This window comes from Myotis yumanensis, unplaced genomic scaffold, assembly GCF_028538775.1.
Source record: "Myotis yumanensis isolate MYYU_CA2020_CCGP unplaced genomic scaffold, mMyoYum1.0.hap1 SCAF_11, whole genome shotgun sequence".
NCBI classification, from domain to species: Eukaryota; Metazoa; Chordata; class Mammalia; order Chiroptera; family Vespertilionidae; genus Myotis; species Myotis yumanensis.
This window is the reverse complement of record NW_027223762.1, coordinates 41,869,223-41,885,363: the sequence shown is the minus strand read 5'-3', so window position 1 is coordinate 41,885,363 and position 16,141 is coordinate 41,869,223. Positions and strand designations below refer to the sequence as shown.

General features: G+C 44.2%; 1 protein-coding gene across 1 annotated transcript; it reads left to right on the top strand.

Moving 5' to 3' along the window:
- The first annotated feature begins 294 nt into the window (after positions 1-294).
- Positions 295-12,962, top strand: FIGLA (folliculogenesis specific bHLH transcription factor). The gene is given in 7 exon segments (XM_070428306.1): positions 295-429; positions 1,145-1,453; positions 4,460-4,612; positions 6,228-6,429; positions 6,432-6,451; positions 12,661-12,694; positions 12,943-12,962. Coding segments are annotated over 7 exon segments (873 nt in total).
- Positions 12,963-16,141: the final 3,179 nt, after the last annotated feature.

The following is a 16,141-nucleotide window of genomic DNA, read 5'->3' as shown; positions in this document are numbered from 1 at the left end:
ACCTATGCCTTTCACACTGTTAGAGGAAGGAGAAATAAACTCTTGGTTAGACCATTGCATTATTGGGTGATGGCCAGGTATTGGTACTAAGTCCCTATCAGGTGTAACAACTCAGCTCAGACTGCTCTCCCTCAGAACAGGTGGTTCAGTGGAGGACTCTAACAGCCAAGAGGCCAGAAAGTTACAGTTGGAGTTGAGGAAGGGGAACAAATATCCTACGTAATAAAAGCCTAATATGCAAACTGTCTCCTTGAGCAGTCGTCGACAGGGAGACCAGGATTTTAACCACTCGCTATGACGTGCGGTGACCACCAGGGGGTGACGCAGACCATGGTGGACCTGGGCGACAGTGGAGGCCCTGCTGGTCCCATGGGCCCTGATGAGAATGGTGGAATGGTGGAGCAGATGAGAGGGTGGCTCCAGGCCAAGGTGGGGCACCAGGCGGGACTGCTGGGCTGCAAGGCTGGGGGCATGAGCTGAGCCCGATCTCCACAGGCCACCCCGAGGGACCCCACCCGTGAAGGAATTTGTGCACTGGGCCTCTAGTGAAAGAATAAGGTTCTTACACTGGGTTCCTGATACACACCAGCTGGTCCACTCAAGGGCTTGGCGATAAAAATAGAACAATGTCAATCATGTCCTCTTTGATCCTCAAGGAAAGTTGAGAAAATGGGTAAACTATCTCCATTTTCGGCCTCATTCCCACACATCTGGCTCCTGTTGCCTTCTATCTGCCTCAAAATGAACTTAGAGCAAACAAAAATATATTTTAGAAAATATAAATATGTATTAAAATATATATTCTTAAAGAGGGAAGTTACAAATAAGAAAAGGGGGACACTCGGGAGTAACCTGAGGTGTTGGATTGGAATTGGAAATAACAGTATGAAATGCTTTGTAAAACATACCTATCCAACTGTATACAGTGGGGCCTTGACTTACGAGTTTAATTCTTTCAAGACGGAGCTCGTTAAGCAGCTCGTTAACTCAAATTACTCTGTCAACTCAAAGCAAAAAATCGGAGACAGCTGGTATCTCAAAAAACTCGTTAGTCGGGACACTCGTAAGTCAAGGCCCCACTGTACACACAGAGAGATACAGCTTCCGGAGAGCGGGCAGGGTTACGGCAGGGTTACGGGCGCAGGTGGTCCAAGCCCCGCCCCCGCGGCCCGCGGGCCTCGCGCGGCCCCAGGTGCCCCGGATAAGAGATAAGAGGCCCGAGGCCCGGGCGGCTCCGGCCCAGTGCGCAGCCATGGACACGGTGCCCGGCTTGCTCGTCACCCCGAAGGCCGAGGTGCTGGAGGACCTGCTGCGGGAGCAGTTCGGGCCACTGCCCCAGCTGGCCGCCATCTGCCGGCTCAAGCGGCTGCCCTCGGGCGGCTACTCGTCCACCGAGGACCTGCAGTTGGTGCTGGAGCGACGGCGCGTGGCCAACGCCAAGGAGCGCGAAAGGGTGAGCGCCCTGCCCCGCGCGGGTCCCCGAGGCCACCAGGGCTCCGCTGCCCCACGACCCGCACCAGGACAGGAATGACTTTCTCCCCTCTCCCCGCCCCCATCCCCGCTACCAGCTCCCAACACCTGGTCAGGCCCCAGTGCACCCACTCCCTGGCCAACCGTGGGGCTCCCCCGAGGAGCGTCGGCCTCCTGGGGGCCGGCTGTGTCCTAGCCAGGGTGCATGACAGTGGCCTGGTCCAGCTGCTCACTCGCCGCCACTGGGATGGGCACCTCACATGCCTACCCACCTGAACTTGTGCTAACACACCTGCGGAGCTGAGGAGGCCCCTGACAACCTCAGAAATGTCTCCCCTTGGCAGATGCTTTTAAAAGTTTAGAGCACCCGTTGCGCTTAAATCTCACAACCGAGTGCGCTGGTGGGCGCTTGGGGCACGCAGGCCTCTCGCCATCCCTTGTCCCAGGGCTCTGCGTCTCTCTCCAAGCACAAATGGGGTGAGTGGGGCCTAAAGGAAGTTACTCTTTAAACAAACAAACAAAAACAAACAACCCCACCTCCCCTTCCCCAATGTCCCAGTGTGCACCAGACTCCCAGTTAATCTCCTGACAAAATAAAGTGCCCATTTCTCAGTCAGGCTGGGTTCGCGCTGAATCACCAACCCGAATGGTCCTGTGGGCCGTAGTAGGAGCGGCATCTACTGGTAGCTTTTGGTATTTGTAATGAAACCCAAACTTGTCAGATCCGTCTCCTTTGGCTCAGTTGCAGTCTCTGTAGGTTGGGTTGCAGCAGAAGAGGATCCTGGAGAGGGAAGGGTGAATGGTGGAAGAGGCAGGGGCGCACATTTAAGCTGGGACTTGAGGAAGCAGTTCTGCTGGGGCCTGTTCCTGGGCACCCCGCCGGCCGAGGTGCTGGAGGACCTGCTGTGGGAGCAGTTGGGGCCACTGCCCCAGCTGGCTGCCATTGCCCCTTGGAAATGTAGCCCCGTGAATCAGCTAGGAGCTTTGTCTGGGAAAGAGTGTGCAGAGAAAGGACCAAGGAAGAGTAAAAGACTTAAGGGAAAATTGGGAAACTTGCAAGAGTGGAGAAGCATGATTTTACCAGACACTAGACTAGACTCTTCATGAAAATAACCCTGTGACCTGCTGTGATGATGTGGCCCTCAAACAAGATTCGGATCCAATATTTTGCATTTTGTGTGGGCCTTCCCACCAGGAAGGAATCGCTTTCTGTGGAGAATTTGTCCTGGTGTTATCCACTATTTTAAAACTAATCCCCTTTATTCTTTATAATGATGCAATGAATATGTGGAAAATATACAGATGACTGTATAGGGAACAGAAACACCCATGACACAAACATGATGACAATGAGCTATCATTCTTTGTGTACATGCTCCCAGTCTTTTTTCTAGTTATGTGTATATATACAGTGTCCAAAAATGTATACACACTTTAATTGATAGCTCAATTTTGAAAATGAAATGCATTTTAATAAACCCTGCCTTTGAAGTTATTCAAAGTGTATGTATACATTTTTGGGGGACACCCTAGATATAATTTTCTCAAAGTTGTAACTATCTAGTATACATATTGAAGATATATTTGTATCTTTTTCACTTAACATTATCAAAAGCATTTCCTCATATCCCTAAGCATGCTTTCAAAGAGCAACTTTTTAAAAAAATATATATTTTATTGATTTTTTACAGAGAAGAAGGGAGAGAGAGAGTTGGAAACATCGATGAGAGAGAAACATCGATCAGCTGCCTCCTGCACACGCCCTACTGGGGATGTGCCTGCAACCAAGGTACATGCCCTTGACCGGAATCAAACCTGGGTCCTTTCAGTCTGCAGGCTGACAAAGAGCAACTTTTAATGGCATAGACTGACCTAGAAATGGACCATAACTTACCCAGTCTCCTATTGTGGGACATGTGTGCTCTTGGCAACTTATTATGGTACATAAATCTCTGTCCATGTCTGCTCATTACTTTAGAATAAAATGCTAGATGTAGAATTACTGGGATACATACCGTCTCAACTTTTGATGCAAGTTTTCCAATTGTTTTCTAGAGGAGTTACCAATTTTTATCCCCTTTTACAAGATATAGGATCATTCCCTTTTCCATCCTCAATACTGGGTATGATGAACAAACTGAAACAAAAATCTTACCAGCGTGGAACATGAAAAACAACACCTGTTTCTGTTATAATTTATAGTTCTTTGATTATTCAAGTTCAATATTTCATGTGTCCTGGTTATTTTATTCTGTGGTGAATGGGCTATGTCCTTAGTCCACTTTGATGTGGGGTGGGAGAGGCTTGCTATGTGAGTACATTGGCTTTATGGTAGAGTAGGAGCCAGGTCTTTCAAGACCTGTGTCCCCTAGGGGAAATTGTCACACTTTGGGGCTTTGGAGCTGAGGAATTAGACCCTGGAGATTTGAAAAAAAAAAAAGGCATCTCATTCTACCTTTTGAGTCTCACCAACATGCAGACTCTCTGGACTCTTACTCTAATCATCAACTCAGCTAGGCAAGAAGTTGAAGAGTTATAACAAAAAATAGTACAAGGTAGGTATTTTTCATTTTGCAGATAAGCAAACCAAGTGTTGGTGATGTGAAGTATCCTAATACTCTTGTAAAGCTAAATGGTAGAGCTGGGCTTTAAACCCAGTTGTGTGAACTCAGAGCTTTTAGCCACTGCCCCTACTGCCTCTACATCACAGTGCAGTGGTTGTGTTCTCAGAGGAACAGAAAGGGATCAAGTGAACATAGACACTCCTTCTAGCCTGTCCACCATAGTGCTGAGTTTGTCACTCCCCCTCCCCTTCCTCGCCAGGGACTATTGTCGGTGAAGTGGTGACTCTGTGGCATGTGCCTGCTTAGATGCACCACCCAGACAAGAGAGCTGTGGAAGGGAGCCTTCAAAGCCCCCTTCTGTGGTTTGGGGGGGATGTCGGTACAAATTAGCTTCTCTGTTCTCACTGTGCTTTTTTGTTTTCCAGATAAAAAATCTCAACCGTGGTTTTTCCAAACTGAAGGCATTGGTGCCATTTCTTCCTCAAAGCAGGAAGCCTAGCAAAGTTGATATTCTTAAAGGTGCAACTGAATACATACGAGTCCTCTGTGATGTTTTGGGAAGAGCCAAAGACTCCGAGGTAAAGGTTTAGGAAGTTAGAGCAATGAGATCGATCATTTATTGAGCCCTTGTATGTGCCAGGCAATTTATATATACATTCCAGTTAGTTTATAACAACCCTCTGAGTTATTATGGTCCTCATTTTATAGAGAAAGAACACAACATACAGTTAAAGGCCATGTGGTTAAGAAATGTCAGGAGCAGGGCCTGAGTGTAAGTCTGTGTAAGATTTGGAGCCAAGTTCCTGACCATCTCTATACCTTCTGTCACGGCCCCGGGCCCTGAGCTCCTAAATGCTGAATCTTTCATAGAGCCTTGACAGCTGGGTCATGAGAGGGGGCTCCCATAAACCCACACTGTGGTGGTGGCTTCTCTTCAGCAAGAAAAACATTAGACAGGACCCAGAAAGGAAGAGGCATTTCTATCCCAAAAGGATCTCCCTTGGGAAAGGTCCTCCCTGAAGGACAACCCTGCTGGAGAGCCCAGCAATAGTCTGCTGACAGCAATCAAATGGACCTTCTTTGCAATCTGCGAAGCACCATAAGGTCACCACTGTTCTCAGAATGCATGGCTGAGAAGTGTCCATTAGGCAGTGGAAGACAGGGGGTTGGTTTTATGGGCTCATTCCATGGAGAGGCAAACCTTGAAAGCCAGAGAATGGATTCGTCATCAGAGGAGGTAAAATATGAAGAGAGGAAAGGCCTAAGTGACATTATTGACAGGAGGAAGGAGGAGCCATCAGAGAGAAGGTGGTAGGAAGGTAGTAGAGAAGCAAGATGGGTCCTAAAGTCAGGGACGGGGGAAATCTTGAAAACCTGGGGGTGGGAAGCAGTGGGAGGAGCACAGAGAGCTCAGGAAAGGCATCCAGGCCCAGCATTTGAGATGTGGAATAGGAATGGCTGGGAGCCAGCTGGAAGGGGGTTGCGGGTGTGTTATTGCTAAAAATCTGGAGTCTAAGCAGAGGGAAGTGGCAAACTTCAAGTCCATTCAGCCTGGAAGTCTGAGGCTGGAAGGAAAGGTTAAAAACCAAAGGGAGGAGAAAAGCTGTCAGAGCCAGTAAAGGTCTTTTCCAAGTAGCAGTGGGTCCATGTTTAGGGACAGAAGAGAAGGACAGATACTAGAAGAGAAACAATCGTTCTATAAACTTAGGGCAGAAATAGCCAGGTGCATAATTGTACTTTTTGGGGTGTTTTTTTTTTCTTGTCTACGAGTCCTTCTTAGGTGATGACCAGAAGGACACATTCTACAGGAATGGATTGTCCTACTGGCCAAATTGGATAGTTGGGTTTAGCATGGCCATAGCTTGCAGATATACAAGTGGCTGCCTTCGTTTTTTTTTTTTTTTTTGTATGTTTATTGTGTAACAGAAGCGCTTAGTTTTATGCTGTTTTCATTAAAGTACAGGATCTGTTCCATGTTGCTATAATATTTTAAATGCAGTGGCTCATTACACAACATTTTAAGGTTATAGAAGAACAAAATACAGTCCATTGAGCAATGATTTTTCTCTCCATAACTTAAGAATTGCCCTTATAACTTAAATGAAATGTTATCCATTTCAATTTTGAAATATATTGATTTAAATCTTCAAGGTCTGACTGTCATAGCATTTGACAACTAAATATGATTTCTAGAAACAAAACCCAGATCATCAGAACTATATCAACAGTACTTCCGAACCACATATATCCATGGCTAAAGAGCAATTGAGGAACAGCACTCAATGTGCTGGATGTGATGTGGGCTTGAAGAATGAGGAGGAAGGGCCCTGGGCAGATGGTGGCAGTGGTGAACCTGCATGCACTTGTCGCCAGAGCGTGATGTCTACAACTGGAGTTACTCCCCTACCAGGAGTATGGTAAAGTCTTTCTTCTTAAATTGCAATATAGATTAAAAAAAAAAATTCAAAATGCTTCCCTTGAGGTGTGTGGTATTTTTTATGATGAACCATTTTTGAAACAAGATCATTTTGTGAAAGCACTTAGGTTGCGAGATGGAGTTGGCTAATTTGGAAGATCTGTTATTATGTCCCCAAATGAACCGGTAAGCAGCCCAAGGGGAAGCCAATTCCTCCAGAACCACTTATCATAGACCTAAACTTATTTATGACCCTCATTAATATATCAAAAGGTTTTCTGGACTCTGAGGACTCTAGAAAAAGAAATAAGTACTAGATCACTATACATAAAGCTGCATGGTCTATACATAAAGCTGCATGATCTATACATAAAGCTGCATGGTCTATACATTCTCGTGTGCGCACGCATACACTTAAAAAATTGGCCTTGTTATAAGGCAGCATTTTCTAAGTAATAACAAGGAGTTTATTGTAACAGCTCTTATTACTCTGCCCAGCTAAGAAGCCACTCGAAATAGCAGCCTGCTTCTCCAAGTCTAGAAAGTGGACTTTTGGTCCTTGCTGTGTTTCAGTGTTACACAAATGAGACCCCTTACTCCATCCGACGATACGATTGCTATTGAAATATGAAAGTCTTGTGGGAATCTAGAACTAAATGTACTGTACCAAGCAAGTTGCTTAGTCTGATATAAGGGAAAAAGGGGCTGTGGAGTCACAAGTGGTGGTTGGTGATGGGAGGCCATTTCGAATAGCAGTTGAGTGCAGGTTTTAGAGATAGAATGCTGAGGTTGAAACCCTGGTTCTACCGCTTCCTAGCTGTGTGACCTTGGGTGAGCTACTGAATCTGAATCTCCCCAGTCCTCAGTTTGCTCACCTGTAGAATGGGAAGGATAATTGTACCTACCCTGTATGTAAGATAACTGTGAGGTTCAAAGGGCATCATGTCAGTGAAGTGTCTAGCACAGTACCTGGCATGTCAATGTTCAATTGCACATACATTATTAAGTCTGCTTGATGCACCATGAGCAATCACATTGATTGGTGAGCAATCAGCATTGACTGGTGAGCAGTCAATAATGAGCCACAGACACTTTAGCTGTGTTTGTAGCAAGTGATCAGGGTTTTCTCACGTGCCTCTCACCAATGCTCCACTCAGGTTTGAGGTCTTACAGGCTTCCTGCTGACTGGCTGGCTTTGGTTACCATTTCTGATTTGATTACTCTTTTCTAAGTACTCCATTTGTGCACATGCTTCGTCTAGATTTTCAAATTCTGGGCCATTTGAGATATAAACCTTCCCTTGCCAATCAACCCTTAGGAGACAGAATTCCTGTTGCTACTACATGAGCTGACAGCAAATGACTGAGATTGAAAGAAAAGAATGTAGATCTGACCTGAACTGAAACTTGAGCCTGGCTATCTAAGTTAATAACAGTAATGCTTCCACAAATGTAAGTTTTAATATGTACTAGAGTAGTAAGGCTAGAATCTTACTTGCATTTAATCCCCACTGATGCTTATCAGGTGGGCATCACCATGCCATTCTCATGGTGAGCTAACCGGCTGTCCGTTTCTGCCAGTCCTGTTGGGCCTCATAGCAGAGCAAGCCTATGCTGGTGACACCAGCAGCAAGGACGTATAGGAGACCGGTGTCTTCCAAGGATAAGTGATCCTGGAAATAGGTCATTTCTAGTAAATTGATTTAAAGCAGGGATTAACTTTTTCTAGTAGGAAACAAAAATTATGATTGAAAATTCTTTTACATAGGGAACAAAACAGTTCATTTTTAGTCTTTTAGCTAACCAAGTTTAATTGGAAGAGTGTGCTAATCTTATATAACAAAAGCCTAATATGCTAAGTGTCCAGTCATCTGATCATCCATTCAACCAATCAAAGCATAATATGCTAATGATATGCTAAGGCTGCTCAACCGCTCCCTATGATGCACACTGACCACCAGGGGGCAGATGCTCAACACAGGAGCTGCCCCCTGGTGGTCAGTGCGCTCTCAAAAGGGGAGTGCCACTCAGCCAGAAGCTGAGCTCACGGCCTCCACGGCAGCACTAAGGATGTCCAACTGCTAGCTAAGCACTTCCCCCCCGCCCCCCCGCAAGGGCTTCTGGACTGCAAGAGGGCACAGGCTGGGCTGAGAGACCCCTCCCCCTCCCCCTGCAGAGTGCATGAATTTCATGCACTGGGCCTCTAGTCTATATAATAAAAGCCCAGTGACTGTTAAGGTGGAACAACCAGAATGACTGGTCACTATGACGTGCACTGACCACTAGGGGGCAGATGCTCAATGCAGGAGCTGCTCCCTGGTGGTCAGTGTGCTCCCACAGCTGGACCTCTGCTCAGCCAGAAGCCAGGCTCAATGCTGGGGAGCGGTGGTGGGAGCCTCTCCCGCCTCGATGGTAGGCGCTGAAGAGTGGCGAGCCAAGCAGGCAGGCAATTAGGAACGAGGGGTCCCGGATTGCTAGAGGGCACAGGCTGGGCTGAGGGACCCTCCCGCCCCCACAGATTTCATGTATCAGGCCTCTCTTTCTTAAAATAAACAAAGAATTCATAAATTTTAGATTTTTAATATATGCCTATAACTTCTGTGTGCTCTCTAAGGCCTAAATATAGAGAGTCATTTTTTGCAGAAGTGTTCTAGGATTTCATCAGTTTTGTCAAGGGTTTCTTATACTTTGATGTTCAAATCATTTTTAAAAATAAAAACATTTATTCTGAAACAATAATCCACTTATAGAAAACTTGCAAGCACAGTACAAAGAATGTTTCTCCTGACCCATTTAAAAGTAAGTTGCCAACCTGATGTCCCACTTAGCCCTTCTTGCCCTTGGAGAGGATTTGAGGAGTGGACTCCGGATGCTGGCAGAGATGGTCATATTTTGGGATTTGGGGATGTGTCTGAACAGGCTATGCAAGATCAGCAACATTCCTGAGAGGCAAAATTCCAAACGAAGTACATAAGATCTGCTGATGGTAGGAATGGAGATTAATTTCTCAGGAGAGAGTAGGTTCACTTGGGGGACTGAATCAGCAAGTATGTGTGTGGATGGAGAGGGCTGTGGGCCAGGTGATGCCACAGCATCTGTCCGGGGTGGGGATAGGGATTAATGTCAAGGTCCAGACGAGGCTCATTTAGAATTGGACTTGCAGGTGTAAGATCTTGCTGTTTGGGGATTGGGCATTGCTGGGCGGCAAGATGTTGAATAAACCACCATTGTTTACTCCTTCTATTGTCATGCGTGGCTATGATGTGGGCATTTCACATCACACAAGGCTCTGAATTTTGTTCAGAGTGGCCTGTGATCCTGTGGAGGTTGTGTCCCTGTACAAAGGCCACCTTCAGTGTTGGGGTGAGGTGCCAATTGTGCTGGGTCAGAGGAGCTCTGGAAAGAGAGAGATGGATAAACATGGTGTCTATTATGAGGCCCGGAGGTGTCCCCACCACACACTTCTAAATCGTGGCCTGTCCGGGCAGCAGTCCTGGGAAAGCGTTTCTCAGAGAAGGAAAGCTGTGTGGGTGGTAGATTTCTACTACTTCCTCTGCAGGTTGTGGTAATCTCCGTGTGAAAGCAATCACTGCAGACATTGCTTCTAATGGCATTTTAAGCTCTGGAATGAGTTGGGATTAATTTATCATCACCCAGGGAAAGCCCGGAAGCATCTATCCTTCTGCCTTCCCTCTCACATTTCCCCCAGGTAGTGGCTGTGTGTTTTAGCAAAAACCCTAACCATGCAGTGGGGTGGGCCTAGGCCAGTGATGGCAAACCTTTTGAGCTCGGCGTGTCAGCATTTTGAAAAACCCTAACTTAACTCTGGTGCCGTGTCACATATAGAAATTTTTTGATATTTGCAACCATAGTAAAACAAAGATTTACATTTTTGATATTTATTTTATGTATTTAAATGCCACTTAACAAAGAAAAATCAACCAAAAAAATGAGTTTGCGTGTCACCTCTGACACGCATGTCATAGGTTCGCCATCACTGGCCTAGGCTTTTCCTTAGGAAGCACTTTTGTCTGCCCCAGTGTTCACTGGTAGCCAAGGGGCCATATTCTGATAAGTTTAGCCAACAGAGTATTTTAAAAAACTGAACTTCCTTTTTGATGGGGTGGGTGTTCTCTGGTTTGTTGGTCTCCACTTCACCAGTTTAGGCATTTAACTTTGCAGCTCCAGACCAAGGGCGCTGAGGTTCAGAGGGAAGGCTGTGCCAGTGGTTGCATTTGGCTCTAGGGTGTTATTGTGTCTTCTGAACTTTGGGCCCTGAGGGTTTGGGGCTGTGATGATATGGATGCTGGTCGTCCTCTCTGGAACATTGGAAGGGTGAGATCTGGGACATGCAGGATGGGATCCATCTGACTTTGGAGTGATTCAGGTGGAGGATTCCTGAGGCCACAGCTACTTGGGAAGAGGTCCAACTAGCACCCAAGGAAGACTCTTAAAGCCAAATCTGATGAAGATTTTTAAAAAGTTAGAGGATAGACAAATTTCTATTTCTTTGCAAAAATAAGAGAGGGAGTTTGTTGGAACTCTGATTTTTCTATGAGGACAAAAGGTTGAATCAATCATGGAAGTGGGTTTTGGTATGTTGTGTGTGCATGTATGTGTATGTGTGTGAAGTGTGTTTGGCAAGAACTCTGCCTGGTTTGTGCTCCTAACCCTGTCAGCATAATTTGAGAAGGTCAATGCTTTCTTTTTATTTCTCTGACGTGTAATGGCCCTTGACCTATTCTGGATAACCCAGGATTAGATTAAGGGGGAAAGGTGGAAGGACACATTGACCTCCCTCAAGTACTAGCTTAGGTGGTCTTAGCATTTGGTTTTCTGCTAACCCAAAGCGCTGTCTGTCCAAGGAAGGCCAGCCTCTACCTTTGAGGGAAACTTCCATCCAATTCTTGCCATTCTCCTCTATTGCTGCCACCCATCCCAACCCCAAGCCTTGACTGAGTGGATGAGGGAAATCTAAGATCAAGGACTAGATGGAGGGAAAAGTACATTGGATAATATGTCAAATTATTCAGCAACACGCCCAACAACAGGAGTGCACCTGCCGTATTAAAGCAGTTGGGCAGCAAGCTGGGTTTCTGTTCCTCAGACCACACTCTTCTTGGTCCTGTAACGCATTGACTTAGATGAGGCCAACAGGCTTTTCTTTTTAATGAGCTGTGAGAATCAGACAACATTAATATAATTTAAGTTTTCATATTCTGATGCTTAAATATTACCTTTTCGGATTTTCCAGGAAACACTTAAGAACAACACTAAGACAATGATATATAATATACTACTAGACTATAGGCTGGTAAGATTAAATTACCCTTTAACCCTTCAAGTAAACACAATATTACATGAATTTGTCTCTTAGGTTTAAAACCTTCTAGATTATATAAAAACTTTTAAAATAAAATGTCTAAAGCTAAATTTGAACTCAAGAAAAGAAAGCTTGATCACATGGATAGCGAAAAGGCTTAATCGAAGTCAGGGGAAAAATTGTTGTTGATACTTATGTTGTGCCAGACACTGTACCTGAAAGATGGTACCTATTAAGTTTTATAACCAACTTGTGATGTATAATTATATCCATTTTACATGTCAGGAAACTAAGGGACAGAAGTTTAAGTAACTTGCCCAATATTCAGTGAGTCAGTGGGATGTGGGAAATAGTGTTAAATCCTGTAACAGCCTTTCATTCTGACAAAACTCACCCTTGAAATGTGAATGAGAGGGGACTAGGAAATAAATAAGAACTTTAACCTAAGTTAAAGCATGTGGTGTTTTATTATCCACAGTGACACACATCTAAGTTCTGATATACAAACTGCCTGACCATCATTTAAGTGAGTTTATTTTTTTAGTCATGCATTTGTTTTTTCTTCAAGTTGAGATTTCAGAAAATTGAGAGGATACAAAATGATCATAGTAAAACTGCTGATGGATATATTCTAAAATGCTTTCAAATATTTTTTTTCTATACAACTGAGTTAAGAAATTACCATGGGGTAGATAACATTGTGTGTTCTGTTTTTCCTTATTCTACCATTGGCATGTTTAGAGGTTAATATATGGTCTTTATTACAAGTTTTAATGGCTCATTAAATTGGACAGTTTTCTAATAGACAGATATTTGCTTTCAGGTTTTTGTTCTCATAAACTTGGCAAATAACCAAATGTGTTTTACTCTTCCTGTATTTCTTTAAAGGATAGATTCCCAGAAGTAGAACTCCTGAGCCATGGTAGGTACAATCTATGGCTTGGTGCGTGGTGCTAATTTGTAATACTATCATCGATGTAAGAGTGCTGAATTCATCATATCCTTGCCAACAGTAGGATCTATTAAAATGATAGATTTTTACTGGGTAAAAATGATGTCTTTAAATGCAAACATCTTTGATTATTAATGAAATGAACAAGTTTTTAGATATTTCTTTTGTGACCTGTTCTTATCTTTAGCATTTACAATAAACTCCCTTCTGTGTTTCAGGTTCCAAATATGAAAAGTGAAAAAACTGGTGCAGGTCTATATTCTGCAGACAAATAAATTGCAGTTTTGGAGTCTTTAATGATTTTTTCTGTGTGTGTGATAATTCAAAGTTTACCATTACCCTTTAAATGGCCTTGCTTGTTACAAATCTACTCAACTGTACTTTCTCCTTAATTTCATGCTTTGAAGAAATAGGCTTCAGGGCCTTCAGCCTGCATTCTTATTCTTCAACCCTCCAGTGGTCTCTGTCCTCATCCTCTCAAGTCCTACACCTAATATCTTTCATTCCATCTGTTTTCATTACCTGAGAAATAAGTGACTGCTAACCTTTCCTGGGAAAATTAACCTTTAAGAGGAATACAAATGAAAGCTTGAAGAATGTGGAGTTGTAACTATTAGCCAATGGGAGTGAGAATTTTCCGGGTTAGCTCAATACCTAGCTAAGCCCCTATGGCACCTTGTGCAAGCTGGACACCCAAGCACCTTGAGCATAGAGGCAGTCTTCATCTTTATAACAGTTCCTCAAAGAGACATAGCACTTAAAGTATGCTGGGTTCTGCCCTCCATATTTTCCTATGTTAACTTTCCTCACAACTGTCCTCATAGGTAGCCACGATTATCCCTGTCTTACCAATGGGGAAACAGGGGCACAAAACATGTATTAGTTAGCTTGGGCTGCTATAAAAATACCATAGCCTGAGTGGCTTAAACAACAGAAATTTATTTCTCGAAGTTCTGGAGACTGGGAAATCTAAGATCAAGGACTAGGAGGTTTGGTTTCTGGGTAGCAGACAGCTGCCTTCTCTCTGTGGCTTCACATAGTAGAGAGCTAGTGTGAGTGAGCAAGCTCTGGTCTCTCTTCCTCTTCTTATAAGGACACGGATTCTATTGGATTAAGGTCCCACCCTTAGAACCTTATTTAACTTTAATGGTCTCCAAGTAGTCACACTGGGAGTTAGGGCTTCAACATATGAATATTTTTTGGGGGGGGGGTGGGGGGAGGAGGACACAATTCAGTCCATAGCATTCTGCCCCTAATTCCCCAAACTCATGTTCTTATAACATGCAAAATACATTCATTCCATTGCAACAGCCCCAGAAGTCTTAACTCATTCGGCATCAACTCTAAAGTCTGAGGTCCAAAGTCTCATCTAAGTATGTATATCACTTGGGTATGACTCTGGGTATGATTCATCCAGAGGCAAAACTCCTCCAGCTGTGATCCTGGGAAACCAGACAAGCTATGTGTTTCCAAATGCAATGGTGAATAGGCATAGGATAGACATTCCCATTCCAAGAGGGAAATAGGAAAGAATAAAGGATGATGGGTCCCATGCAGGCCTCAACACTAGCCAGGCAAGTCCCATTAGATCTTATGACTTCACAATAATCCTCTTTGGCTCAATATCCCACCTTCCAGGAGCCCTTGGTTGGCAGCGTCGTGCCCCTCCTACTCCCCTACTCCTCCTCCTCCCCCACACAAAGAGGTCTCTGCTGTGATGGCCCTGCCCTCTGAAACCTGGAGGAAATAGACTTGCCTCCTGGGCCTGTGGTCAGAGCAGCAGCCCTGATGATCTCTGAATCGCCTCCTTGAAGAGTACTGCATGTTTACAACCAGATAATTCTATGGTCTGGTTCTGTAGAACCCAGGAAGTCCAACACCTGCCTTCATTCTGGCCTGTTTTCTCTGTCCCCTTTAGTTCAAACTGACAGTATTATAGCTGGTATAATCCCATCTTCATTTCTGGCCTCTTTTGAGATGGCTGATTAAGTCCAGAAGTTGACCCCACAATCTCTTGATCAAATGGTTATCCAGCTATACCCTTAATGCTCTCTTCAGAGCAAGCTTTCTCACCTTCTGCAATATAGGTGGGCTGAGAATTTCCCAAATCTTCAAGTTTTGGTTCCTTTTTGTTTAAAAAAATTTAAAAAAAAAAAATATATTCCATTGATTTTTTTTACAGAGAGGAAGGGAGAGGGATAGAGAGTTAGAAACATCGATGAGAGAGAAACATCAACCAGCTGCCTCCTGCACACCTCCCACTGGGGATGTGCCCGCAACCAAGGCACATGCCCTTGACCGGAATCGGACCTGAGACCCTTGAGTCCGCAGGCCAACTCTCCATCCAGTGAGCCAAACCGGTCAGGGCTGTTTAAAAATTCTTTAATTCATCTCTTTCATCTTACATTTTACTATAAGTAGTAAGAGGGACCCAAGTTGCACCTTCAATAGCTTGCTTAGAAATCTACTCTGCTAACTATCCAATTTCTTCACTTGCAAGTTCTGCCTTCTACAAAACACTGAAAGCACAATTTAGCCAAGTCCTTTGCCTTTCCGCTAGACCAGCGGTTCTCAACCTGTGGGTTGCGACCCCTTTCGCAGGGGTCACCTAAGACCATCCTGCATATCAGATATTTACATTATGATTCATAACAGTAGCAACATTACAGTTATAAAGTAGCAATGAAAATAATTTTATGGTTGGGTCACAATATGAGGAACTGTATTTAAAGGGCCAGAAGGTTGAGAACCACTGCCTACACCAGTGATGACGAACCTATGACACGCGTGTCAGAGGTGACACGCGAACTCATTTTTTTGGTTGATTTTTCTTTGTTAAATGGCATTTAAATATATAAAATACATATCAAAAATATAAGTCTTTGTTTTACTATGGTTGCAAAGATCAAAAAATTTCTATATGTGACACGGCACCAGAGTTAAGTTAGGGTTTTTCAAAATGCTGACACGCCGAGCTCAAAAGGTTTGCCATCACTGGCCTAGACACTAGAGCAGGGGTCCTCAAACTTTTTAAGGCCAGTTCACTGTCCCTCAGGCCGTTGGAGGGCTGGACTATAAAAAAAAACTATGAACAAATTCCTATGCACACTGCACATATCTTATTTTGAAGTAAAAAAACAAAACGGGAACAAATACAATATTTGTATTTGCATGTGGCCCGAGGGCCGTAGTTTGAGGACCCCTGCACTAGAGTCTAGATCAGGGGTGGGCAAACTTTTTGACTCGAGGGCCACAATGGGTTCTTAAACTGGACCGGAGGGCCGGAACAAAAGCATGGATGGACTGTTTGTGTGAACTAATATAAATTCAAAGTAAACATCATTACAAAAAAGGGTACGGTCTTTTTTTTTTTTTTTTTTTAGTTTTATTCATTTCAAACGGGCCGGATCCGGCTGG